Genomic DNA, 27,648 nt, shown 5'->3' on the forward strand with positions numbered 1-27,648 from the left:
AGGATTGAATTTTAGTTCTGCCACTTACTAGCTAAATGACCCTTGACAAAACACTTACTCCAGGCATTGTTCCCTCTTTGGAGTTAAACAGTAGGATCTCTTCAACTCTAAATCCTATCAAGTGTTTATTCCCAATTGGACCTGACAGTGTTCTCTTTTTCTTCTAGCAAAGGAAGTGTAGGACAAAGACCATGCCATATTTGAATCTATTGAAGGAAATGAGGAAGAAGAGACATCTTAAGGATCCCTGTCTTTAAACATTTAAAGACCTTTCATGAAAGAGAGGGCATAACTAGGAAAAATGAATGGGAACTGACAAGGGTTAAAGTTTAGGCTTTCATATAAGGAAAGATGTCCTAACAATTAGAGTTGTTAGTGAGGTGCCTTGGAAGCTGGTGAGTCCATTATCACTGAAGATCTTCAAGCAAAGGATGGAAGATCTCTTGGCTGGGATGTGGTAGAGGTGATCAGGTCCAAATTGGAGTAGATGGCCTTGTAAGCTCCTTCTGAAAGACTGGGGTGTTACTAAACTTCCTTGCAAAGACAAGGATGTCAATATAGAGACTGGCCCAATATTCCATATTACCTTTTATTTAATGCTTCAGTAAAACCAAAGACCAACAGCTGTTTTATGGGAACCAATCAAGCCAATAACATGAGTCTTATTACTAGAAGGTTGGCCTTACCAGGGGAATTCTTTGGCCGTGGTGACCTACAAAACAGATTACACAGCAGGTAGTAAAAGATTCAACAAGGATTTAAATTTCTGTTTAATAGTGGCGAAACAGAATTCTTTACTCTATTGTCTATCCTCAGTTAACACTAATTTAAGTACCTCACTAGATTGTGAAGACAAGATTATCTCTCCTTTGTCCACCTTTTGATTGAATCAACCCAATCTTGAACTAGGTGGAGGAGCTCAAAATTCACCTAGTGCCCCATGGGCAAACTATTCCCCGAGGGCCAAATCCAGGGTGGGGAATAGTTAGTGGTAGGTAAGAAGCCAGCAAGATACTTGGAGAGCTCCACCCTTTTTTCTAACTCAAAACAGTCAGAAACTTGTGAATTCTTTTAAGAGTTCACTCCCTCAGAAACTGTTCCCTCAGAAACCCTTTCAATGAGTATTCACCCCTCCAAAAGGTGTGAACTGGTTCCCATAAACACTGGCCCCTGGACAGTGCTAGACTATTTGTGTATTGTTTTTTTTATTCTAACTTTTAATTTAATTTTTTTTTGTTTTTTTATTTTTATTTTGAATATTTTCCCATAGTTACACATTTCATGTTCTTTCCTTCTCCCCCAAATCCCCCTAACCCCTATAGCCGATGCACAATTCCACTGGGTTTTACATGTATCATTGATTAAGACCTAATTCCATATTATTGATAGTTGGACTAGAGTTATCATTTAGTGTCTACACATCCCCAATAATATTCCCATCAGGGCATGTGATCAAACAGTTGTTTTTCTTCTGTGCTTCTACTCCCACAGTTCTTCCTCTGAGTGTGGCTAGTTTTCTTTCTCATAAGTCCCTCAGCCTTGCTCTGGATCCTTGCACTGCTGCTAGTACAGAAGTCCATTACATTTGGTTTTACCACAGTGTATCAGCTTCTGTGTACAATTTCTCCTGGTTCTGCTCCTTTCACCCTGCATCAATTCCTGGAGGTCTTTCCAGTTCACATGGAATTCCTCCAGTTCATTATTCCTTTGAGCATAATAGTTAGTATTCCATCACCATCAGATACCACAATTTGTTCAGCCATTCCCCAATTGAAGGGCATCCCCTCATTTTCCAATTTTTGCCACCACAAAGAGCGCGGCTATAAATATTTTTATACAAGTCTTTTTCCTTATTATCTCTTTGGGGTATAAAACAAGCAGTGCTATGGATGGATCAAAAGGCAGAGTCTTTTAAAACCCTTTGGGTATAGTTCCAAATTGCCATCCAGAATGGTTGGATCAATTCACAACTCCACCAGCAAAGCATTAATGTCCCAATTTTGCCACATCCCCTCCAATATTCACCACTTTCCTTTGCTGTCATTTTAGCTAATCTGCTTGGTGTGAGGTGGTACCTCAGAGTTGTTTTGATTTGCATTTCTCTATAAGAGATTTAGAACACTTTTTTCATGTGTTTGTTGATAATTTTGATTTCTTTATCTGAAAATTGCCTATTCATGGCCCTTGCCCATTTATCAATTGGGGAATGGCTTGATTTTTTGTACAATTGATTTTGCTCCTTATAAATTTGAGTAATTAGACCTATCTCCGAGTTTTTTGTTATAAAGATTTTTTCCCAATTAGTGCTAGACTATTTGGAACTGTGATAGGCCCTTGTGAAGAGGAGCAGAAACAGGGAGAGTCATCATAAAAGCAAGCCCTGAACTCAGTCTGGGAAGATGGTCTACAAGAAGATTGTCTGAAGAGATTGTCTTCTGGAGATAGCCTTCTAATGGGGAGAGTCTTCGAGGGAGCTTGCTGGAGAGACTGTGGCTTGGATTGTGGGCTTGGAGTTCAGCTTGGAGGAGGCCACATGGTTACTCACCACCAGCCTGCCTGGCTGAGAGCTTTTAGGTTGCTATCCCCCTCACATTTCTCTATTATTTCCTCTCTATTTGCGAATAAATTTGACTCAAAATATAATATTGGTGACCATATAATTTCATAAATTATCCAACCATTAAATTTAACCCTTACAATAGGAGCCTGAAAAACTTATGGTACCCTAGGATCTGTAGTTCAAAAAGGCAATCTCTCAGCATTTCAAATTTCAGGATACCAATCATTTCTCAAAATGTATAAGGGGTTGTATGACAGGTGGCTCAGTGAATAGAGAGCTAGGCCTGGAGATAGGAGGACCTGGATTCAATTTGACCTCAGACACTTCCTAGGCCTGCATGACCCTAGACAAGCCATTTAACCCTAGTTGCCTGACCCTTACCAGTCTTCTGCCCTAGAACCAATACTTAATATCAATTCTAAGACAGATGGTAAGGGTTTTGCTTTTTTTTTTTTTTTTTAATGTATAATGGGTTGGATCTATAATGGAAACCAGGATTGCCTCTCAAAACACACTTGCATTTTCCAATTGCCTTCATATAGGATAAGTGCATCTTCCCACACATCCCCTGGTACCAGTGTATTTGAAGGAATCCTGAGCTGAATAACCCATGGTTCTGAACTAATGGGACAATTTTCATATGCATAACTTAAGTACTATTAGCCAAAGGCAGTTTTTCAGCAGGCTAACCCCAAGCTGGAGTGGATCCTCTTGAAACTCTAATGAGATAAGATGTTTGGTCTACACCAGATGTTTTGAACCCCAAACTCCCAGCATCTCAGCCTTGAAAACTAGCAATTCTGTTCCTTGAATGTCATTTATTAAAAAATACAGTTCCAAAGAAAGTGAGAAACACATGGGGCCATGGGGAAGTGGGTACAGTACGGAAGCCTCTTTTTACCGAGGCTGGTGGGGATACAAAATAAAATAAGCATCAATCGATGGCCTTAAGACAATCCTGGTCCATTCATCTGTGAAGGCGCCATGTGCAAAAGTTTAACAACAAGAGCCCAGCTTCCTTCTCTGCTCTTTTTAATATAAAATAAAAATAGAGACTTTGGGGCTAATGTTGTATCCAACTAGAGCCATTCTCTCCAATCCTTGGGAGAGTACATACATAAGATATTATGGATCAGGGAGTTTCTGATCCTAGAAGATGGAACAATGAAGGTCCTGGTTAGGAAAACCAAGACAACTAGAGGAATGGCTTCTGGCATCGTTTTCTTTTCACTTTCCATCATGAAGCTAAAGGAAGAAGCAGTTTGATTTAACTATCCTAGTTTAGTTTTTAAGATAAAGTTCAAAGTCTCTTCTTTTCCATAGAAGAGCCTGAAAAATAAAGCCCCAGAGGTAGCCAGAGGTGGAAGGCTAAGGACTACATGAAAACTTTTTCCCCCTTTCAACTCCCAAACTGGATTATAGGGGAATGATCACACCTTCCACTCCAATTCCTTCTCAGCTAAACCAAGAAAAGCAGTAGAAGACATAAGCAGCAATTTGAGCCCTTCTAACAGCTCTGTCTCATTTCATTCCAGTTAAAGACATCTTTAGAGCTCCAGAGGGGACAGATGGGTAGGATTGTAAAGAGAAAGAAACCATTATATAAAAGGAGTAACAACCAAATAAGAAAGAAAATTAGTTCATGGGAAAGAAATGAAAAATGATGGGGAATGCTTCTCAGAAATTACCTGGAAGGCAGACAAGCTTATTACCTCTCTGCCCCAGGATCCATCTGGCTTAAGGTCCAGACCTTTCAGGTAAAGGCTGATTGGTTTCAAGATCCAGTACAGCATTTTCTCCCACCAGAACTACAAAGGGGTAGGTGAAAGCAAATCCTTGGTAGCCTCCTAAAGAGGACCCAGTGGGTGGTAAGGGGAAAGGGTGGAAGACAAGGGTGATCAGATCAGATCCTACTGAATTGAGGGAGTGAGGTGAATCACTCCCCCAGAAGAGCATGGTCCCCTGAGCACAGGTCACCCCTGGCAGGACCCCAGAAATGGAAGGCCCTTCCTTACACACGTACAAATTATACAGCTCTCCTTTGGAAGCAAAATCTCTAACAGGCACAGAGGAGCAGGCATCTGTCCTAACACATGCTCCCCTACCTCTCCCTCTCTTCTCTAGCCTGCCCCCAGAGGGGACCTAATAGACTTCCTCCCTGTCCCCCACAAAAAAAAAAAAAATTCCTATGGACAAAAAAAAAAAGCCCTAGGGAAAAGTCCAATAAGAACCTTATCAATGATACAAAAGAATACCAAACATTCTTCCCACCCCCACCCCAGCTCTCTGAGGCATATGCCAATTCTCCTCATGCTTCCCTGTCCAGTTAGGACAAAATTACTATTTCATTTTTTAAAAATAAAAAGATATCCACCTCCCCTCTTAAAAAAAGTTTCCCAAACAATATCCCCCACCCTGTTCCCCACCCCACCCCTAACCAGTCATTGTTCCCTTGACACAAGGTAAACTTAAAACTCTGTTGCACCCTTGAAGCCATGATGGAATTGTCCATCACAACTCGAGTTCAATCTGAGGATGGAGGGATGGGGAAAGATTGCTCTCTCTCCCTCCCATCATTAGAGGCTAGATCCACCTGGATAGGAGATAAGATGCCCCTAGGGCCTCGACTTCGCCCATTTTCAAGAAAAGAAAGTGACTTGGGTTCCACCATCATCCTGATGGCCCTGGGCCATGGCTCTGCTGGGCTCACACAATGCCATGGCTTCTGGATCCTAGTTCAAACCAGCCCATCTTCTCCTGGGTCAGGTCCAGTTCCCGAAGACGGATGTGAACCTCCCCAAGGAGGATGTTTTCCCAGAATCCTTGCTCACTCAGGACGCTCAACTGCAAGTCCCGCTGTTGTAGGTCTCCTTTAGGGATCCCATCATACACCAGCTACAAAGGCAGGAAAGCAAAAAAAAAAAAGCAGTAAAAAAGAGAACTTTGAGAGTTCAGAGGATACCTAGGGAGACAGGGCAAGAGAAGCTTTTTGCCTACAGTACACAAGTAAACAGATAAGTTATTTCTTCCAGCTCATCTTCAAAATCCAAAGGAGCCTCCTTCAAACAACTTAGGGACAGCCTATCCTCTGCTTTGACAACTCTGATTCTACTAGATCCTCTACATACCATCTCATTGTAGGTCGGGTTGCAGGTTTTCCGGGCCACTTTAGTTTTCCTCTTGGTAGTTTTCTGGGGGTCAGGGAGAAGATAAATCTTCACATAAGGGTCAGGGTCATTTCCATCCTGGAGCAGTTGCTGTAGATAAGATGCAAAGTGTGATAGACAGCTCTTCTCACTTATAAAATCTTATCTCCCATATACCAACCATCTCCTCTGCCCAGACAAGTCTGCTGGCAACATGCTTATTTCCATACCTGTGTTTCTATTTATGTTTTTATGGTCCTCATCATCTGGAATATATCTTTCTATAAATCTTTCCCTTACTACAGTTCTATTTTGATGCCTCCCTGTGGTCCTGGATTCCCAAAATCAGGCTTTGGTGGGTCCTACCAAAGTGAAGTGTTATGAATTCAGACCTCATGACAGATAATGCATCTACCGTGCAAGGACCAGTGTAGTGAAGCTTGTAGAAGCCTCTCACCAGAAGGCTGGCCAACAGGTGATTAATTTTTTGGTTGTAACAACTCATGAAGACCATAGACTAGATCAGTGGTCTTCAAACATTTGGTTTCATATCCCTCTGAGTAAAATTTTTGAGCATTTGACCCCAGTATATGTGTACTTATTTATAAATTATGTCTCCACTACTACATGAATAATTTTATCTTATAATTTATAATTTGTTGTTGTTTAATCATTTCAGTTGTGTCTGATTTTTTATAACCCCAATTTGGCTTTTACTTGGCAAAAATATTGGAGTAGTTTGCCATTTCCTTCTCCAGCTTATTTTACAGATGAGAAAACTGAAACAAAGAGAGATAAGTGACTTGCCCAGGGTCACAGTGCCAGTAAATGTGTGAGGCCAGATTTAAACTCAGGAAGAAAAGTCTTCCTGATTCCAAGCCCACTGCACCACCTACCTGCTCTGATTTAAAATTACACAAAGAGATATTTCAAAGGGATGAGAGAAAGATGAAATATTTGATTCCTGAGTCAATACAGATCCAATGGAATTTATTGAGTAGAGGAATGACATAATAAGATCCACATTATGAGAAAATCCCTTTGGCAGGTAAGTTGGAAAGGAGAAAGACTGGAAACAAATTAAGAGGTTATTTTAAGAGTCTAGGTGACAGGTGATGAATGGTAAGACCCACGGGAGGGACTGTGTGGATGGAGACAAAAGTAAAGATTTGAGAGATGTAGAAGCAAAACTGACAAGATTTGGCAATTGATTAGATATTTATGGTGAGGAAAAATGTGTAGCTAAAGATGACAGAGGAGAGGTAACTAGGTGGCTTGGTGGATAGAGAGCCAGGCCAAAAAGTAGGAGGTCCTAGACTCAGACCCTTCCTAGCTGGGTGACCCTGGGCAAGTCACTTAACCCCCATTGCCCAGGCCTTACCACTCTTCTGCCATGGAACCAATTTACAATAGTGATTCCAAGACAAACGATAAGGGTCCATTAAAAAAAAATAAATAAATGAAAGACCTAATGCAAGTGTTGGCTTCCTTCTCTGGTTTCCTATCATAAAATCTGGACATGGCATGGTTTATACTTTTCTGTGTTCCCCACATGCCTAGAACTATGGGTACTTGGTCAATACTGGACTTGATATAGAGGTCATTCATATAACAAGAAGAAGAAAGAATCGAGGAAAGGGTGAAGCAAATCAGCGTAAACACCAGAAAAAATAAAGATCATTGGCCCAGATTAGCACTTACCAGGCCCCGGATATGCATCACCATGATGAACAATTTATTGTTTTTATAGGAGATGGATAACTTCACCTCTCCCCCTACCTTCCCCACTGGCCGGGCCCATGTGCCATCTACAAAAACCAAAAGGAAAAGAAAAGATAGTATGAGTTCTAATCACTTCCCTGCATTATGATTCATTCTGCCTCCTGCCCCACCTTCACCACCATTTCTCATGGTCTGATATCAGGGAATGAGAATGTTGGCCCCGATTACATGAGGAATCTCCTTCCCAGCTGAGCAAAGTCTCTGTGCTATCATGGAAGGTAGTATGGTAGAATGGGAAGGGCAGCAGGCTGGAAGAACAAGAACCCACACTACTGCCTGCCTTTCTGGGCCGAGCTCGGTTGCCCCCTCTGGCATGAGGGGGTCCTAGAAATAGGATGGATAAGGAAATGGATATGAGCTATCACTGCCCCAAACAGTCATCCTTGGGAAGAATCTGCCCTAAAGCATTCTGCAGCAGTAGGATAAGGTATAGTGGGCAAGGCTCTAGTGGGCAGGAGACTGAGCATGGGGGCTGCAAATGAAGTAGGGACAGAAAGGACCCTGAAAGGCCAGAAGGGAAGACTCTGGAGAAGGGGCAGCAGAGGGATGGAGCAGACACTGTACCTGAGGATTTGGGAGCTGGGCTAATGCCAGCAGCCTTGTCATCCCTGGGCAGGGGGTGGAAGAAGGTGTACACCAAGTCACACTGGTAGGAAAGAAGAACCCAGAATCATTCAAGTTCAAGGCGGGTTAGCCCTAGCTCTTCCTCTTCCCAGCCCTTTTATGGCTCTTTAATTCCTCTCCTGAAATCTTGAAGTCCTGAAGTCCAGTCTCCTCCCATCAACTGCTACCTAATCTGACTCTGGTTTATGACGTTCAGTTTTCTGCCCCAACCGGACAAACCTGCTCACCCACCCTTGTCTCTGCAGCCTCAGACTTTAAGTTATTCTGCCCTCTCCCTACAACCCAACACATCCCTATGGAAGGTCGTCTGCCCTTTACATCGCTAACTCTTGCTCTCTCCTTCCTTAACAACCAGTCCCAAACTCCTCTCTCTTCCAGGAAACTTTCCATGACTTACTCTGGCTCTGATCACCCTAATTCTTCTAGGATCCCTAAGAACACATGTTTATTCCCAAAACTAATTGGGCTTCTGTTTCTATCATGTGCATTGAAATCTTTGGCCCCTGTTAAGCTGGGAGTTTCCCAGAAAGAAGGCATTTAATATTTATCTTCTCCTTCCTCTTTATCCCTCTACAAAGCAGAGCCAGGGCCAGGGCTTTACACAGAGTGTAAATTTTTTTTGTTTGTTTATTGCAGGCCACTAATGATTAAAAGGAAAAGTCCAAAGATCAAAGAGACTTTCAGGGTGCCTTGACAGAAGTATGACCAGGTCCCTCTTTAGATCTCTGCCCCAACCATACCTCTCCAATCACCCACGACCCAGCCCGATCCTACAAATGGGAAGGCCAACCTCTGCCACCTCTGGCGAGAAGTGGATCAGGTGCCAGATATAGCTGTTCAGTAGCTCCTTCCTCCGTTCAGCCACAGCCTCGCCTCTGGAGCGGCCAATCACAAATCTGCTGGGAAAGCTGGGGTGGCAATAGAAGGAAGGGATGACAAACAAAGGAAAGAGTTATTCTTCAAATTTAAAAAACTGGCAGCATTTCCTTTGATTGGAGCCATACTTCTCCAAGGCCTCCCTTTACCCTGAGAACGTTTCCTTTTTCACAGAATTGGACAGCTAGAAGCAACCTAAGCCTACATGTGCCCCCTCCCATAAAGGACCCCATTTCTCCAGACTCAGAGGATGCAAGCACATCCCATTCTAGTTCCTTGATACCTCAACAACTGATCTAACAAAAAAGTGAAAAGACTCATCAACAGACCGAATTGTTTTTGGAAAAATAAGCACAAAGAAGGCGTACTACCCATCTCCTGCAGCAGAGAGGTGATGAGCTTAGGCTCTAGAATGAGACATCTATTATTTTGGACATGGCCAATGTGGGATTTTTGTTTTTTTTTGGCTTGATGATTATACAGATTTGTTACAAGGATTTTTCTTTTCATTTTTTTTCCCTAATGGGGGAGGACAGGTGGGAGAAAGAAAAAAACTTTTTTTTACTGAAAAAAAAAATTTTATAAAGAAATAAGTATAAAAAGATGATAATTCTAGAACATAAAAAAGTAGGACTTTAGATATAGCCATAGTTTACAAATGAAAAAAGAGATTTAATTTCACTTAGGTTCATTTATCATTTCCATTAGACCCATCCTGATTTGCTTTAGGTGAGACAGGGTTTATTTTTATGACTGAGTTAAATGCTGGATTGGTGCAATTTTAGGGGTTTGCGGAAAGTCATAGCTGATTGACCTGCAGGGGGAGCATCTGCAAAATGGCAAAAATATGCCTTACCAAAAAACAAACAAACAAACAAAAAAAAAAAAACCAGTAGTTCTAAAATATAAGTGTCTCTTCTGCCTTGGAGCCAATACACAGTATTGACTCCAAGACAGAAGGTAAGGGTTTAAAAAAAAATTTTTTTTTTAATATAAAAGTGTCTCAAAATTCTCACTGAAGTTTTAAACTTTAATAATTTAAATTAGTAACTTTTAATAACTTGAAATTCAGTAACTTAAATTAGACAAATTTAATAATTTAAGCTATACTTAAATTAGGTTAACCTTAACAACTTGTTAGGAAACTTTAATAACTAACTTTTTTAAACTTTTTTTTTAACTTTAACAATTTAAGTTAGGTAACTTTAATAATTTAAGCTTTAATCACTTAAAATTAAGTAACTTTAGACACTTAAGCCTTAATCATTTAAGTAACCTTAATAATTTAAGATTTAACATATTAAGTAACCTAAATAACTTAAGCTTTAACAACTTAAAACAACTTTCATCACTTAAGCTTTTATAACTTAAAATTGTACTGACTTTTGGGACTATCTATCTATGGTGGTACTTTTGGTAGAAGTAAAAAACATTGAAACAATTGTCCCTTGATGGGGAAATACTAAACAGATTTTGGTTCATGATAACAATGGAATCTCATAGTATAGTAAAAAAAAAAAAAAAACAATTACTGTAATGGAAGACATACAAACTGGTGCAAGATAATACAAGAAGATCCAGGAAAACAATATAACCAATGACCATATGAATGTAAATTTAAAAAGCACAACTATAAAATAAATGATTGGAACAGAAGGCTGGGAAATTAAAATGACCAACTAAGGCATCTTTTGTTTTTTTGTTTTTTGGTTTTTTGGTTTTTTTTTAACTCTTAACTTCTGTGTATTGTCTCCTAGGTGGAAGAGTGCTTACCACTGGTGGGCAATGAGGGTCAAGTGACTTGCCCAGGGTCACATAAGCTGGGAAGTGTCTGAGGCCAGATTTGAACCTAGGACTTCCCGTCTCTAGGCCTGACTCTCAATCCACTGAGCTACCCAGCTGCCCCTATTTGTTTGTTTTTAATGATGAGAAAAGAAGAGGATAGTCAAAATAAAGCACTGGTTGGCCGGACAGCTTTGAAAGCTACAAGTCGATCTTATTCTTCACACTTAAAAAAAAAAAAAAAAAAAAGCAGGCTCTGGTGCAATAGAGACCTTTAGTTTCATGCACAACCCTCATTTTCTGTTCTAGGCTATATATACAAGAGCCCAGTTCATTTGATGACTGGGTTCAGAATAAATTTAAATTACTTTTTTTTTTTAAACCCTTACCTTCCATCTTGGAGTTAATATTGCTTATTGGCTTCAAGGCAGAAGAGTGGTAAGGGCTAGGCAGTGGGGGTCAAGTGACTTGCCCAGGGTCACACAGCTGGGAAGTGTCTGAGGCCAGATTTGAACCTTGGACCTCCCATCTCTAGGCCTGGCTCTCAATCCACTGAGCTACCCAGCTGCCCCCTAAAATTAATTTTTTAAGAGAAAAAAATGTTTTTAATTGCACAGGGGCAAAATCAAAACACCAGAGCTTGTCCTTAAAGGAGAAATATGAAAAAGGGTAGGAATAAGCATTTATATTGTGCCTACCATATGCCAGGCAGCACTAAGGTCTCTCTCTCTCTTTTTTTTTCCTTTCTTTCCTCACAACCATCCTGAGAGGCAGTTGCTATTTATCATTCTCCATTTCACAGATGAAGAAACTGAGGCAGGTAGAGGTTAAGTGACTTGCCCCAGTCACACAGCTAATAAGTATCTCAGGTCTTCCTGACTCCAGGAACCGTCACTCTATACACTGCACTGCCATCTCTTTCTGTATGAAAACAATTGCCTAGCTCTTACTGCTCTTGTGCCTTGGAAGCAATACCTAGTATTGATTTTAAGACAGAAAATAAGGGCTTAAAAAAAAAAAATCTAACACTTCTCTTCCAAGGAGGGGGCCTCATTCCCCCCACCATCAGCATCCACAGACACAAGGTGCATTAGCAAAGGGCAGTGACTGGATACCTGGGCAGATGGAAGGAAGGGAAGAGAAGGCGTAGCTTGTTGTGTAGCTCCTGGAACTCCTCAAACGTCCTCTGGATGTAGACGGCTTCATGGGCGTTCTCCCGCATTACCTTCACCACATATATCTGCAAAGCCCCAGAGGCTTAGGTTGGGTCCTCCCCACCCAGTGCATCCAAGGGATTTCTGTCTGTTTGGGGGAACAGGGCTAGGAACAGGAGTGGAAGGATGAGAAGGGAACCTCACCCTCCAAGAAAGTTTTAGAGATACTCCTTAAAGCGAGACCCAGTATAAATGGAAAGAAATGAAAAGAAATCCATTCAATGGAAATTCAAATGGAAAGAAAATATTAAGTCGCCAAATGGCAAATATGAAGTGATGTTTTCTTGGCCATGTAAGATAAATGCATGCATGCATGCATAGAAAAGGAAAGGGTGCTGACTCCTCTAATACATATCCCATTAAGGTCCCTCTGAGGCTAGGGAGAGGACTTGTCCCCCAAAGCCAGGGTCCACGGGGAATGAGGCAGGAGGACACTCACATATCCCTTATGAGGATGGAAAACCTTCTCATGGCGACAGAGGTGGACATCACTGATGCGGCCAGAGCTTTTGAGGGTGTAAGTACGGGGGGCAAAAGAGAGTGTCAGCCGGTCATCAGAGCCTGTGAACTTCATCTGTGCCAAGTTGTGGATGAAGAAATTGAGCTTTGTGGCTACACTGCCCAGGCTGGACTCTATTAACCTGTAGGAGAAAGGCAAGAAAATGAGAGGAGATGACCTTGCTGAAGCCCTCCATGTCTCCTCTGCATAGGATGCCTTTCCTCATGGCATAGCCCTTCGTTGGCAATTCTCATGTATTTGCAAATAATTTTAGTTTCTGGTCTTAGTTTTGGTCCAGGTCTATGATCTCATTTGGATGAGGAACTCCTTTGGGTGAGGAAATTCCTTCTACTAGCACAGACCACCAACTTCACTGCAACTTAAAGAGATGCTTGAGTCACTGAGAGATTAAGCGATCAACCTAGGGTCATGGAGTCAGTATGTGCTAGGCAGGACTTGAATTCAGCCTAGCTTTCTCTACCATACCACAATGATTTTCATGTTATTTTGTGTTATAGTTATTAGTGAGTAACTGTAACATAAATTTAACGAGGATGGTGTCTTCACCTCCCCCTAGAAGCACATTCTGCACATGGTAAACCCTTGATAAATTCTTGTGGAAGAACATGGATCAAGTGTAAATTATGGAGTCACAGGCAGCACCAGAAGGGACCTTAGAAATTATCTGGTTCACCACTCCTTCCCCTCTCCCATTTTATGAACTGAGACTAAGAAAGGAAAACCATCTCTACTGATTTCAGTACAAAAAAAAAAAAATTCAAAACATGTCCTACTGATGGTCTATTATTTTCATATATATTTTTATATATATGTGTATATAAAATACGATACCTTCCAACAAATTCAGATGGGAAAATTGAGACCTAGAAATGTACTAACTTGTCCATCATTAATCACATAACAATTCAAGGACAGAATTGTGCCTAGAATTACAGCCTGAATCTTTCTCTACACCAGTAATTGGACTGTGTGGTCTTTAGTTCCCAGCTTCTGGCCCTGCTCCGTCAAGTCCAGAAATATGTCAAAGCGAGCACAGCTGACTCCCTGCAGTACTCAGGACGTTACCTAGTGAAGTAGGTGGTAGCATTGGCCTCTGTGTCCTGGGGCCTCAAGGCATCATACACATACTTGAGGTCCTCAAGATCTGAAAGTTCAGGGATCCCACAAGACAGCATCTGGGGAAGAGGAAAAGAGAAGTTGTACGTATAACTTGTGTGACTTCCAAGGCAACCTTTTCCATGTAGACCCCTTGACCATCCTGGAGGAATCATGGCAGGGGGAATCATCTGTTTCCCAACCAAACTGAGGGCCCAAGAGGCTGAGCTAAGATAAGGTGTCCAGAGAACTGAGGATTCAATACAGAAAGTATGTCCTAGGCTGGGGACACAAAGATAAAAAGCAAGAGTCCCCGTCTTTAAGTTGCTTATATTCTACTGAGGAATAATAACAATAACTGATATTTATAAAGCAACTGAAGGCACATTTTTAATTAGATCAGACACCCCACTGAAAGTCAGGGAGGGAAAGAAGTTAAAGGGTAATGAATGTCAAGCTGTAGGGAAAAGGGGATTAGAGGAGGATGAGTCCTCTTACCAGGCCCAGAAGGTTGAGGAAGAGATGGGTATGCTTTCGAATGAGGTTGTAGGCTTGACAGCAAAGGTCCACAAAGTCATGGAAGCGGCTGGACGGTTTGTCACCCCCATTGATGACATATGCCATATCCGAGGTAAAGACAAAGGGGGCACGGTCTCTGAGCCAAGAGAAACATGCAAAGAGAAGCAAAGCTAAAACGTTAGACAAATTCTATCCTCTGAATCTGTAAATTAACTCATATCAACCTGCCTGTAGACAGAACTGAATTTATTTCAACTAGGCAAATGGAAAATCTCTAAATTTTTTTTTTTTGTCCTGTGATGTTATCAGTATAGGGAACCTCTAGGTAGTAACTTCCCCTCCTCATGCAGGTTGGTACCTTATCTGAAATTTATGGTCCCAGAGAGTTATTTGCCACACCAAAAGAATGAATGTATTTAGATCTCAATTCCTCTTCTTCATTTTAAGACTTAGGTCATGCCCAGGCTGGAATAGAGTGGTCAGTCACAGACCAGGTCTCATTAAGGATTGGCATGGGAGATTTTTTTTTTAACCCTTATATTCTGTCTTAGAATTGATACAAGTATTGCTTCCAAGACAGAAGAGTGTCTAGGTCAAGGCAGTTGGGATTAAGTAACTTAACCAGCTTCACACTGCCAATAAGTGTTTAAGGCCAGATTTGAATCCAGGATAACATAGAAATACGTTTTGAACAATGAAAAATGTATAATCTAGTGGAATTGCTTATCAACTTGGGGAGGAGGGGATCATGAATCATATAACCATGGAAAAATATTCTAAATTTTAAAAAATCAAAGTGTCATATTTGAATCCAGGTCCTCCCACTGAGCCACCTAGCTGTTTTTAAGTCTCAAATTCCCAAGAGAACTCCAGGAAAGAAGAGCCTATAACCTCCCTTGGTCACCTGTTCCAGCATCCAACCATCTAGAGTTTTTTTGGCCTACTGTCCCCTTTCCAAATAATATTACTTAGCACCCCTGTCACATACTATCACCACCCCTTTACAGTTACAGTTATTCACTGCCCCCAAATGCACCTGTGGCCATCACCACCCCCTGGATCGCTGCAGCACCCACCAGGGGGCGATGGCGCCCACTTTGGGAATCACTGATCTAGACAACCAGTTTCCAGTAGTCATTCTCAGTCCTCTTAGCTGCAATTTACGATCAAGTCTCAAAGTGTGCTAAAATTTCCTTCATTAACTTTGTGTGTCACAAGGAGCGTTATTAAATTAATCCCGTGTCTTCCCTAGTCTAACAAATTGGAGGGTCCAGTCATCTGTTTCCCAGCCCTGAAAACATTTCACCTGATCTTCATGCCCTTCTCACACAAAAATACCTACTTTTCTCCAGAGGTCCACTTACCGCTTGATGTTGCCAAACATCTGGGCATGACCCAGGAAGCGCCCAAAATCAATGTGGAACATGTGGCCTGTGGTCTTGAGCATGATGTTGTCATTGTGCCGGTCACAGATGCCCAGGACGTAGGTGGCCACACAGCAGCCCGCACAAGAGTAGATGAAATTCTCCACAGCCTAGGGTTAGAAGGAGAGCATGGAACTGACCAAAGGGCCAACGGGGTTCATAGATTTGTCCTGCCTGAGTGGATTTACATGAGAGGAACCAACACTATGCTTTAGGTCTTTGACACCATTGATGCTTGATCATTTTTTGTTTTTAAATCCTTACTTTCTATATTAGAATCAATACTAAGGTACAAGTTCCAAGGCAGAAGAGCAGTAAGGGCTGGGCACCTGGGATTAAGTGATTTACTCAGGATCAAATAACTAGGAAGTGTTTGAGGCCAGATTTTAACCCAGGACCTTCCATCTCTAGGCCTGGCTCTCAATCCACTGAGCCACCTCGATGCCCACTGATTGTGTACTTTCTTACATCCACTTCTGTATCATACTTGTTTGCATGGTAGAACCTTAGTACTAAGGTGGTGGTTCATGAATGCTCTACCCACCATTGATCCCAGGGCAGATTCAGGTTCCAAGGGATCAGATCAAAGATCTCATTCATTTGGAGCCTTAAAAACATCCATGGCCATTCAGGAATATGAGTAACTGGAGATCAGGAAGGAGCTTCCTTTTGAGGCCAAAACATCCTTAAGTGACTTAGCAGGATGCCTGGCACATAGGAGGAGCTCAGGACATGTTTGTTGAATTGCAATGAACAGAATTAAATACTCACGTGGCATTTAGCTAAGTCTTAAGCTGATTAAAATAATTCAGCTAAGGTTTGAACTCATAGAGTGGGTGTTTAAGAGGCTTAGCACAAATCTCTGATGGAATTTAATTGGAGCATGGAAGGGGGAAATATTTTGAGCAGGAAGCCCTTAAGTACTTATCTGTTCTGGTTAACCCCCTTGAACTCTTCTTTGCCCATCCTCAACCCTATTTTCCCTATGGAACTATATATATATATAAAACACTAGCATTGTAACCACATACACCCTACATACTCCTACCCTCGCTTGTGTAAGGTCTGGAGCTTGTGGGGCTCAGCAAAACCAAACTATTTGGTTTTGTTTCATTTTGTTTGACCAGCAGTTGGCACAATAAACCAGGAATGTGAAAAAACCTATTCTTCCAGTTCTCTGACTAAGCACGGTCAGGTTCCCATTTCTAGGCCTCTATTTCTTCATTAATAAAAGTAGATGCAGCCAGATGATATCAGAGAACTCTTCCAATAGGCAATACAGGAAAGAGTACTAAATCTGAGGGCATCTAGATGGGGTGGTGAATATAGAACTGGGCTTAGAATCAGGAGGACTTAACTCCATGAGTTCAAATCTGGCCTTACTAACTATGTGACCCTGGACAGGTCACTGAACTCTGTGTGCTTCCATTTCCTCTGAGCTAGAAAAGGAAATAGCAAACCACTACAGTGTCTTTGCCACAAACATGACTGAAATAACTCAACAACAACAAAAATGGGGATAATCCTTCTGAGGAACACATGAGATAACACGTATAAGGTGTTTTGCAAACCTTCAAGTGCTAGGTAAATAAGTGCTAAATAATAAATAGTGCCAAAACGATAAGGTGCTAAATAATAAAATAGTTAATATCTATAAAGTGGTTTAGGAATTACAAGAATAAAGAAGGAAATCATTTGTTTGGATAAAAAAAGTATATCATTAGAAAATCTTAAACCCTTGGATTCCATCTCCCAGAATTCTTTTTCATCTCCCAGCATCCCTCTTTCACCATTCATCCCCAAGTTACGAGCATAAGTTGTTTGTATATAATTGTGGGTATCCTCACCCTGGCTCTTTCTTTTCCCGTGTGTGCTACTGGGTTGGCTCGCTCTTTGCTCTAGCTTTTTACTTTCCTCTTGCTTCAAGTTATTATTAATAAATTTATTAAATATAATACTTGGAGCATTTGGATATTAATTTTTAATCTTTACACAGGGAAGGGCTTGCTTCAAAGATTTAGTTTCTACAGGGAGAGAGGTTAGAAGGTGGGAGAACATTTCAGATAAAGGAAACCAAGAGAATAAAGCACAGGGACAGATGAATTCAAAATTCTTAGAATGTCAAGTAGTCCAATTTTATTGACCTTTAGAATGGAGGGAATATGAAATAAGGCAAGAAACGCTGGAGTTAGATTGTAGAGAAAAGGCAATGGATAAGCACCAGGATATGCAATGCAATTAAAGCTGGAAGGAACTTTAAGGCCATTTAGTCAAAACTTCTCATTTTAGAGAGGAGGAAACTGAGGCCCACAGAGGTGAACTGACTTAACCAAAGTCACATAGGTAGAGAAGCAGTCAGGTGACACAGGACTTAGGAGGATTTAGGTTCAAATGTGGCCTCAGATACTTCCTAGTTGTGTGACCCTGGGCAAGTCAATTCTAGCCCTTGCCACTCTTCTGCCTTGGAACTAATGCTTAATATTTGATTCTAAGATGGAATGTAAGGGTTAAAAAAATAGTCACATAGGTAGTATCAGGGGTGACATTTGAATCTGGGCACATGAATCCAAATGTATTATTACTTCTGCTGTACCACAGTACTTTCCAGGTTTTATTCTGTTGTAATTCAAGTATTTATTGACTATGTACAAATAAATCTCTTTGTTTTATAGGCTGTGGAGATGGTTTTTGAGGAAACAAGTAATGCTGTCAGAGTTCTGTTGTAGGAAGGTTAATTGGCCAATAGTTTATCAGATGATTTAGAAGAGGGAGACACTGAAGGTAGAGAAACAAGTTAGGGGGTTGCTGCAGAAGTCAAGGTCAGAGTCACAAAGGCCTGGACTAGGGTGGTGACAGCAGGAACAGCAAAAAGCCCAGTTGAGAAAGATGTGGAGGCATAATGGACAGGATGACAACTAAATGAACATGGGGATCTGGGGAAAGGGAAGCATAGACCTAGGCTGCTGCTTCTTTTTTTTTTTAAACCCTTACCTTTCCTCTTAGAATTGATACTCTGTTTTAGTTCTAAGGCAAAAAAAAAGGAATAAAGGCTAGTCAATAGAGGTTAAGTGACTTGCCCAGGATCATAGAGCTTGGAAGTGTCTGAAGCCACATTTGAACCCTGGACCTGATTCTCAATCCACCAAATCACCTAGCTGTCCCCTCTGCTTGTTTTTGTGTCTAAAACTTGTAGTAACATGGTGACAGATCTCTCAGGAATACCCCTTGTCCCTGTTCATTGTACTGTAAACCTTTGAAGCTAAAGGGACCTCAGAAGCCATCTAGTCAAACCAGCTCATTTTACAAAAGACACTTAAACCTTGAAGAGTTAAACTGTCTTGGCAAAAAGTCATACAGGTAATCAGTGCTGGAGGTGGGATTTGAATCCAAGTCTGGTGCTCTTTTCACTATACCATACTTTCTCTCCCTTGCTCCTACCTTCTCATACTCATCTTCCCCAGGATTGTGCTTCTGCAGCCAGTCAGCCAAGGGTCGGTCCTTGAAGGAGCCTGTCACCCCATGTTCCACTTGGATCTTGCGTAAGGTTTCAGCGTTGGGGATCATCTCCACCATCCCTGTGAGAGAAAGGATCATTCTAGATCATTCATAGAACTGGGACTCCAGGATTTGTATGGAAAGACCCACCTACTGTGTCACTGACTTTTTTTTTAAACCCTCACTTTCTGTCTTAGAATCAATTCTATTGGTTCCAAGGCAGAAAAGCAGTAAGGGCTAGGCAATGGGGGTTAAGTGACTTGCCCGGGGTCACCCAGCTAGGAAGTGTCTGAGATCAGATTTGAACCCAGGATCTCCTGTCTCCAAGCCTGGCTCTCTATCCACCAAACTACCAACTGCCCCATCATTGATTTTTCAATTAGAATCCTTTCTTGGCTCAAGGGCAACTGAGGACAAACTAGCTACACAGTGTTAGGGAACTGGAATCAAAGATAATCTTGGAAAGAGAGTTCAGTCTCCAAGCCCCCGCCATATGCCATCTTTTTGCATTGCTCTGAGGGCTCTCCCAATAGATATCTAGCCTTAAAATGGGACCTAGCCACCCTGTGGACATTCTCATTGTTGGAGAAGAGCAGGGGGTGCTCAGAGGGGAAGGGTCCTCACTTCCTACTGTTGGCTCATCTATCCCTGGGCACACCAGACTGACCTCTACCTCGGCCGGTGGAGAAACAGCGGAAAATGACCATACGCATGTCCAGTCCTTCTTGGATCCAGATCTTGTTCATGATTCGGATCATCTGCAGGGTTAGCATGTCCTGACGCAGATCATCCCCACACTGTGAAAAGGAGAAGGGTGATGGCCCCATGTGGTCAGAGCAGGGCACAATGGAACCTTCCTCATGGACACTGGCATCTCCCTCCACCAGTGGCACCAATCTTAAAGCTCCATCCCCCTAGCTCTCATCTTACACTTCTGACTTTTGTCTCATTCATCAGACACCAGCTTACGGAGCTAGAAATTGTTTTTTTTTTTTCTGTATTATATCCTCCACTCTAGCCCTTCCATCTTCTAAATCCTTCTTTCCCCCCTTTTTGCTCTGGAGGGTGTGGAATAGACCTGTGATTTCATTATGATAGGGAACTCCCAATGAGGAAACACTCTCTGCCAATATAAGTCAGTTTGTGCTCTGCAACATAAGTAACTTATCCATGGTCACAAAGCCAATAGAACAAATAAGTATCTGGGGCAGGATTTGAACTCAAGTCTTCCTGATTCACAGCTGGCTCAATCCAGTCTACCATCACTGCTTCTCAATCCTATTTAGTCTTATTCATTCTTGAATTCACTTCAAGACCCAGTTCAGTCCACAGTATATGCCTTTCCTTCTGAAATCCTATGACTGGAGGCAGTTAAGTGGCCCAATGGGTAGATCTCTGGGCTCAGAATCAGGATGACTTGAATTCAAATCCAGCCTCATATTGGATTTCTAGCTGTGTGACACTGGGCAAGTCTATACATCTCTGTCTGCCTCAGTTTTCTCAATTATAATATGGAGATAATAATAGTACCCACCTCAATGAACTGTGATGATCAAATGAGATATTTTTAAAGTGTTTAACATAGTAGCCCTTAATAAATGCATATTCCCTTCTCCCTCTTCCCCAACGCACTTGTTATCACCAATCTTTGACATTTAGGGTATTTACTCTTCTTATATCCTTGGTTAAAATTGGTTATATTTTCACATATATATGTATATGTATATGTATTTTGTCTCTCCGATTGGTCTGTAAGTTTCTTGAGGGCAAGAACTGCTTGTCATATTCCTCTCAGAAATAAGGTGCTTGGAAAATGTCTCCATACATCCTGGTATACTTCCCCCAATGACACCTACTGGTTCTGCTAAATACAGGGAACTAGATACAAGGGAAATGAGATTAAAGAAAAGGAAATGGATTGAGGTTGACAATTGTGTGCCTTGGTTAGAGGAGCAGAGGGAATTGTGGAATTAGAAAAGGCAGTTTCCCATTATCCCTATTCACAAAGCCAATCAGGTATATGTCTGGATCCTTGGAGCACCCCTGGAGCTGAAGGTTGGTTTCTGGAGCTGGTTTTTGGGGTCTATGATGTGTCTCACCAAGGTGAGTGCTTTTAAGAGGAACCCTGGCCCCTTAGCTCCTAATGGACTCTTCTTTCCTGACCCAATCCTAAGATAGTGCTCTCACCTTGAAAATGACCCGGATGTTCTCACCCAGTGGATCCACATTCTGGAAAGAGAGCTTGAGGGGGACAGCATTAGAGTTGAAATAGGAACAATCCTGACACAGGGAAGGAAACAGAGAACAGAGTTAGGATTATTTTAGAGGAGAGAATAACTCTCCCTTCCCATTTCTGACAGGAAATAACATCTCTCTTTAAACCCTTCTCTTCTCCTTCTTCTACCCCAATTCAAATCCTCATCACTGTTGTGAAACTCTTCCTCAGATTTATCCTTCCTTTCCATTCCAGCTGTCACCTTCCTAGCTGAAGCCCTCTCACTTCACTAATGCCTTAGACTCCTAACTGACCTCCCTGCCTCCAATGTCCCAGCCTTCAGTCAATCCCACATGCCACCACCAGATTAATTTTCCTAAAATATAATTACCATTCACTTACTCCAAACCTTTTAATGGCATCTCATGTCTTCCAAATAAAGTCCAAGCTCCTTAGCTTGGCGTTCAAAGCCAACAACAATCTGTCCTATACTATCTACTTTTCCAGCCTCTAATGATTAGTTCCCTGAACTTAACCTTTTTTCACCTGCTGAACTAGATAAATGCTCTGAGGCAGCTACACAGTGTAGTGGCTAGAGCTGTAAATGAACTTGGAGTCAGGAAGATTCTGATATCTAGCAGATATGTGGCCACAGGCAAGATCACAACTTCTTAGGGCCTCCGTTTCCTCACCTTTAAAATGGAGAAAATAATAATACCTACCTACAAATTAAGAAATTTGGACTTTATTAGGAAGACATGAGATGCCATTGAAAGATTTTGATTGAGGGAGTAACAATAACAAAACAAAAATTTTGAGGATAGAATGAAATAACATGTATGAAACACTTTGCAAGCCTTAACGTGGCATTATGGGAAAATACACCCAGGTTTGCAGCAGGGTCTTGCCCAGAGAATGGGAAACTCAAAACTTGGTTCAGTCTAGGAGGGTGAAAGAATTTTATTTAAAGAAGTTTTTAAGATGGTTTAATAGCCTAGGCTGGTGAAATGGCCTAGGGGCTAACAGAATAGCCTCAGGGCTGGTGGAGTAAACTAAGGGGTAGTTCAAGGTCTGCATATTTATTGACAGGCTAGGGGGCTTGTCACCTCCCATTCCAGGAAAATCTCCACCTAATTCCAGAATAGCCCACCCCTGGGCCTTATGGGGCATTACAGACAAGAAACCCTGGAAGATGGGATAGAGAAGGTGGAGATGTGTTTTGGGGTCTGACCCATCATAAGTGAACTTGAGGACACCAAAAGGGGAATAAGAAGGGTGTGCAGGTTTGGGGGATTTCCCTCGACTGCCAGAGCCCTTAATGTGCATGTCTCATGTTTCTACCCAATGCCCCACCTGCCATCATTTGTCAGTGTAGGAGAGGTCCTGCTACCCTCCTGGAATGCCCTCATCAAAGATGGGAACATAGGGAGGACATAGTACAGTAGATGACCACTATAGGCGATTAATACTGTCAGACAGTTTAGAACTAAAGTACATAAAGAACAATATAAGTGATTAATAATACATATGACAGCACAAAACTGGTGTATGGAACAGAATAGTACAGAACCACTGTGAGTAATTACTAATATAGATTTTCCAATTTATGTTCAATGCGGAAACTACAGATTTTGCAGTTTACACTTACCTAGCACTAATTGGTGAAAAATACAAGATTCCAGAACATGCAGGTCCTGCTTCTATCACTGCCTATCATTGCCCATTGCCCACCTCCATCAGTGTATAATTGCTATCATTACCGTAATTATTCCTCCTACTACCAACACATTTTATTCTTTCCCACTACCAGGACTCTGCTAATCCCATCCCTCCTCCCAGAATGTCTTCTCCCTCTCCAGAAATTCTTCCTCATTCTTCAAAACCTATCTTGAAAGTCATCTCTTTGATAAAGCTTCCTTTGCTTTCTTTCCCTTCCCTAAGCTCCAATAGCCCTTCAGCACTACTTATCTGGCACTGAATGATAATAAAAGCACTGGGCGGGACATCTGCCTTCCAGGCAGTAAGCTACTTAAGGGCAGGGCCTTTATCTTATATATGTATAGCTTTGTAACACAAACAGCACCCAGGGCATCAACATTAGTTTCCTGAATGGTCCAGGAGGAAACTAAAGCAGACCCAAGGCCAGCCATCATCCCTACCCGCCTACTTGTTTTGACTCTGGTCCATCCAACCAGAGTTCCTGGGTCCTCAGAGATGCTCAGCTAGCTATGTCCCTAGCCCAGGACATCTGTCAGGCAGAGACTAGAGCACGTGTATGGGGTTGCAGAGGTATAGCAAAGCCACTGTTATTAGTCTTTTCTCATTTCTTCCAAGAACTAGGTAAATGAGGAGTTCCACCCCTGAAATAAGTGGCAACTAAGTGGCACAGTGGATACAGTGCTGGGCCTGGAATCAGGAGGAATCACCTTCCTGAGTTCAAATCTGGCCTCAGATACTTAATAGCTATGTGACCCTATTTGCCTCAGTTTCCTCAACTGTAAAAATGAACTGGAGAAGGCATAGCAAACCACTCATATCTTTGCCAAGAAAACCCCAAATGGGGTCATGAAGAATCAGACACAATTGAAAACAAATGAACACCCCCTCCCAAACCACTAGTTCCCCTGTAACCCCACTCACCCGTGGCACAATGCCCTTCACCAGAAGGCTGGGGCTCAGAGGCAGCCGGCAAGAGCCATTGATCTTAAAAAACTTCCTCACTTCCTCCAGGCCTGTTCGAAGGATCCCCTAGTGGAAAGAGAAAAAGAGAATGAAGGGGCAGCAAGAGAAAATCCATTAATCTTCCCAAGGTAAGTTATGCTTTAGGATAATTAGGAATGATAATGCTAAACATTCTAATGTGACTGTGGAAACTAGGCTAGAGAAAGAGCTGACCCAGGATGAAATGGGTTCAAATCCTAACTCTGATATCCATTATATGGATGACCATAGACAAGATGGCATGATAACCTTTAGAGCTTCAGTTTCTTCATCTGTAAAATGGAGATAACCATAGTTACTCATCTCAAGTGGTGATTGTAAGGCTCAAATGAAATAATGTATGCAAAGTACTCATGAACATTAAAGTGTTTCATGTGTCAGTTGTTATTATTGTTCTCTTCTTCTAAGGGGACTTTAAGAACAAAGGAAGGGCTGGGTATGATGGTACATGCCTATAATCCCTGCTGCTGGGAACATTGGGACTGATGGCTTCTTCGAGCCCAGGAATTCAAAGCTGTAGAATGGCCAAAGCCAATCAGGTGTCCCCACTAAATCTAAGTACAAATATGGTGAGCTTCTGAGAGTTCAAAGCTTCTCTGTGCCAATGAATGGAGAGGAGGAATAGAAAAGGGATGAAAAAGAAGGAGGAAGAGGAGGAGAAGAATCAAGAAGAGGAAGGGGGTGAAAAATGGAGAAGGAGAAAGACTTTCCACAACTCTCCAGAGATGGCTTATTGGTGCGCCCAGAGTACTAGGCAATAAGACCCTAGAGAAAATGGAATTTCCATCCAAGCAAGTCTATAAGAACAGAAAACATGTCTCTTCTCATCCCATCCTCCAAATCTGAAAGCCCCCACATGCAGCGATAATTGAAGGAGATATTTAAAAACACAGAAGGTGGGGGGAGGCAGTGATATAATCGTGATGTTCCAGTAATTAGAGGGTTGTCACTTGGGTATTCTCTTGGTTCCCAGAGGGCAGAACTAGGAGCAGTGGGAAGAATTTGTAGATTTTTGGTTTACTATAAGGAAATAATGACAATTGTCCAATTGTGCAATGAGATATTTTCCATCTCTGGAAGATTTCAGTAGAAGCCAAGAAATCACTTGTGTGTAAAGGGAAGCCCTTCCTTCTAGGGTCGTGAACATTCTACTCATCCTTGAAAGCCCTAGGAGTATGACCCGGACTTGTAACCCTATGTTCAGGTCACGCTCCTAGGGCTTGCTCAGACGAGAAGAACGTTCATGACACTAGGAGGAAGGAGTTCCCTTTACACACTTGACAGAGTCAGAGATGGAGAAGATGGATTCCTTTTCTGAAACAAGCTGGACCACATGATCCCTGAGATTCTTGATGGTCCTTCATAAGATGTTTGAGTCTAGGAAATGTAGACTGTACATTGTATTGTCTGTAGTCTTCCCCCTCTCTTATCAATCAACTAATGAATTAGCCAAAGGTTTGATTAAGTGACAAACAGGATTGAGTTTCAGGGTTGATTGTAAAGGACAGAGGTATACAAGGTAACTCTAACAGCCGCCTAAGGAAAGCTTCAGGTCGGGGAGGGAGACAGGAATGTGAAACTGAGAAAGGACCTGCCTAACTCAGCCCCGAGAGAAGTTTTGTTGCCTAAAAGGGGTAGGAAAGTTGGATGCAATGATTCAAGAGATAATTTGTATCAAGGGAAGCCCTACTGGACTACAGGGAAACTAAATCTACAAAGTTTGAAAGCTATCACCCAGATCCACCCTCCTTTCAAAAACCCACAGAAATTCAGGGAAGGAAAATGATAATTGGAATAGGGAAGGTCAGAGAGATCCAAAGGAAATAGCTAAGCTAACAAATCTTAAGAGAAAAGCTGCAGAATAAAGGCCAGGGTTTTCAGTCCAAAGATAGAGCTCAGTTGACCCTTCTACTCTCTTTGAGTCTCCAGGAGCAACTGTCACTAGTCAGGATTCTAAACCTTTTTCAACTGTCCTGAAATTCTGCAGTAAGGCTTTGTAGGGCTAATATGCACCCTTTTGCACTACAAGTCCTAGCTTGAAAGTGGGGCTAGAGAGGCTAAAAAAGTTCATGATCAATGGAAGCACCACCAGGCTCTGGATACCAGGTGATTGTGGCTGTAGTGGAGCAGAGGTGAAAGGTTAGAGAAGCAGTCTTTACCCACATACCTGCCGAGCTGATGGGGTTGCTTCTCGGACCTGCTGGGCCAGCTTAGCCAAGGTGTTGACAAGCCAGCATTGCCTATTGAATTCCTCCCGAAGCCCCTTCCCACAGCAGCACAGCAGAGCTGCCAGCAGGTACTGGTATCGGATGCTGAACTGGGAGTCTTTCAAACCATCTTTCAGCAACCTGCAGGGGGAAAATAGGAGCACATGAGAAACTTGCCTCCAGTTTCCTTAAGTATCTGCCCCTCATTTACTAACCAATTGAATCCAATAAATATTAAGCACCTACTATGTGCTAGGCATTGTGCTAAGTGCTGGGGATACAATTAATAAAAAAAGACATTTTTTCTGTCCTCAAAGAGCTTATAATCTAAAAGGGAAAATGTTATTCTAAAGGGAGAGGGATGTTATCTCCACTCTCAACATATATATAATACACACACTTTATTTTCATTATATTTGGGGGAAGGAGGAGAGGAAGGGAAGACATGCCATTTTATCACACAGATGGGGAACTTCTGGTGGTGATACAGATGAGCATATCACCTGTAACCTCTTCTTAGAGAATTGACTGGGGCACTAAGAAATTAAATGACTTGCCCACGTTCACCCAGCTAGTTTGTGTCAGACACAGGATTTGAACCTGACTCTAAGGCTGGCCCTCTATTCCCTTTGCCAGGCTACAATACAGAGAGGTATGTGCCCAGGCAAAAAGTTTGCTTCATGATTACTCAAAGCATCCTCACAACCATTCTCTCTTTTGTTGCCATCTACCACCTCTGGAGAGCAAGAATTGTTTTCCCCATGTTATGAGGAGGGGAAACTGAGACCAGAGATGATGGTAAATGACTTTTCAAGAACCCCTAGCCCAGTCAATAACAAAACTGAGGACCAGAAGCTACTTTTTCTGACTCTCAGTCTATACATGCTTTGAACTACACATAGAATGTGTAATTATATATAGAACTATGTACTGAATGAGAATCATAGAATCTTAGAAGAGGAAGGAACCCTAGAAATTCTGCATGACTACCCCCTTCATTTTCTTTCTTTCTTTTGTTTTCTTCCTTCTTTCCTTCCTTCATTCCTTCTTTCCTTCCTTTCTTTCCTTTCTTCCTGCCTTAGTAACAACTCTAACACAGAAGGGCAAGGTCTAGTCAATTAGGATTAAGTGACTTGCCCAGCGACACACAGCTAGGAAATATCTGAGGTCAAATTTTAACCTAGGACTACCTGACTCCAAGCCTGGGCACTCTATCTACCCTGCTACCTAGCTGTCCCTATATAGCCCCCTCATTTTCCTTGGGAAAAACTGAGGTCCAAAGAGGTCATGTGTGTGTACACCCAGAGAGACATCTGCCTCCCACCCATCTGCATTGTGCTTTTACCAGAAGAAATAGTGAGTGACTCTCAGGTCACAGACGGCTCGTTTCAGGAGGAAGCGCACCAGAGGGCTATCAAGATAGCACTCATACTTAAGGGCCTGTTCCAGGGAAAGAAAAAGAAAAGAG

General features: G+C 42.0%; 1 protein-coding gene across 2 annotated transcripts in view; it reads right to left on the reverse strand.

The window, feature by feature from the left end:
* Positions 1 to 3,358: 3,358 nt before the first annotated feature.
* The window catches only part of PIK3C2B (phosphatidylinositol-4-phosphate 3-kinase catalytic subunit type 2 beta), a 58,376-nt gene continuing 34,086 nt past the window's right edge, over positions 3,359 to 27,648 (reverse strand). For both annotated transcript variants that reach the window (XM_044675789.1, XM_044675788.1), the window contains 16 exons: positions 27,526 to 27,620; positions 26,141 to 26,321; positions 23,893 to 24,000; positions 21,225 to 21,317; positions 19,705 to 19,834; positions 18,981 to 19,117; positions 15,483 to 15,652; positions 14,098 to 14,254; positions 13,570 to 13,679; positions 12,424 to 12,625; positions 11,886 to 12,010; positions 8,903 to 9,020; positions 8,053 to 8,134; positions 7,408 to 7,514; positions 5,689 to 5,817; positions 3,359 to 5,455 (listed from right to left, as the gene is read on the reverse strand). In XM_044675789.1, the coding sequence (XP_044531724.1) occupies positions 5,267 to 5,455; positions 5,689 to 5,817; positions 7,408 to 7,514; positions 8,053 to 8,134; positions 8,903 to 9,020; positions 11,886 to 12,010; positions 12,424 to 12,625; positions 13,570 to 13,679; positions 14,098 to 14,254; positions 15,483 to 15,652; positions 18,981 to 19,117; positions 19,705 to 19,834; positions 21,225 to 21,317; positions 23,893 to 24,000; positions 26,141 to 26,321; positions 27,526 to 27,620 (2,133 nt within the window). In that variant the 3' untranslated portion in view covers positions 3,359 to 5,266. The remainder of the gene's footprint in view (positions 5,456 to 5,688; positions 5,818 to 7,407; positions 7,515 to 8,052; positions 8,135 to 8,902; positions 9,021 to 11,885; positions 12,011 to 12,423; positions 12,626 to 13,569; positions 13,680 to 14,097; positions 14,255 to 15,482; positions 15,653 to 18,980; positions 19,118 to 19,704; positions 19,835 to 21,224; positions 21,318 to 23,892; positions 24,001 to 26,140; positions 26,322 to 27,525; positions 27,621 to 27,648) is intronic.

Source organism: Gracilinanus agilis, chromosome 4 (assembly GCF_016433145.1).
Source record: "Gracilinanus agilis isolate LMUSP501 chromosome 4, AgileGrace, whole genome shotgun sequence".
Classification (NCBI taxonomy): domain Eukaryota; kingdom Metazoa; phylum Chordata; class Mammalia; order Didelphimorphia; family Didelphidae; genus Gracilinanus; species Gracilinanus agilis.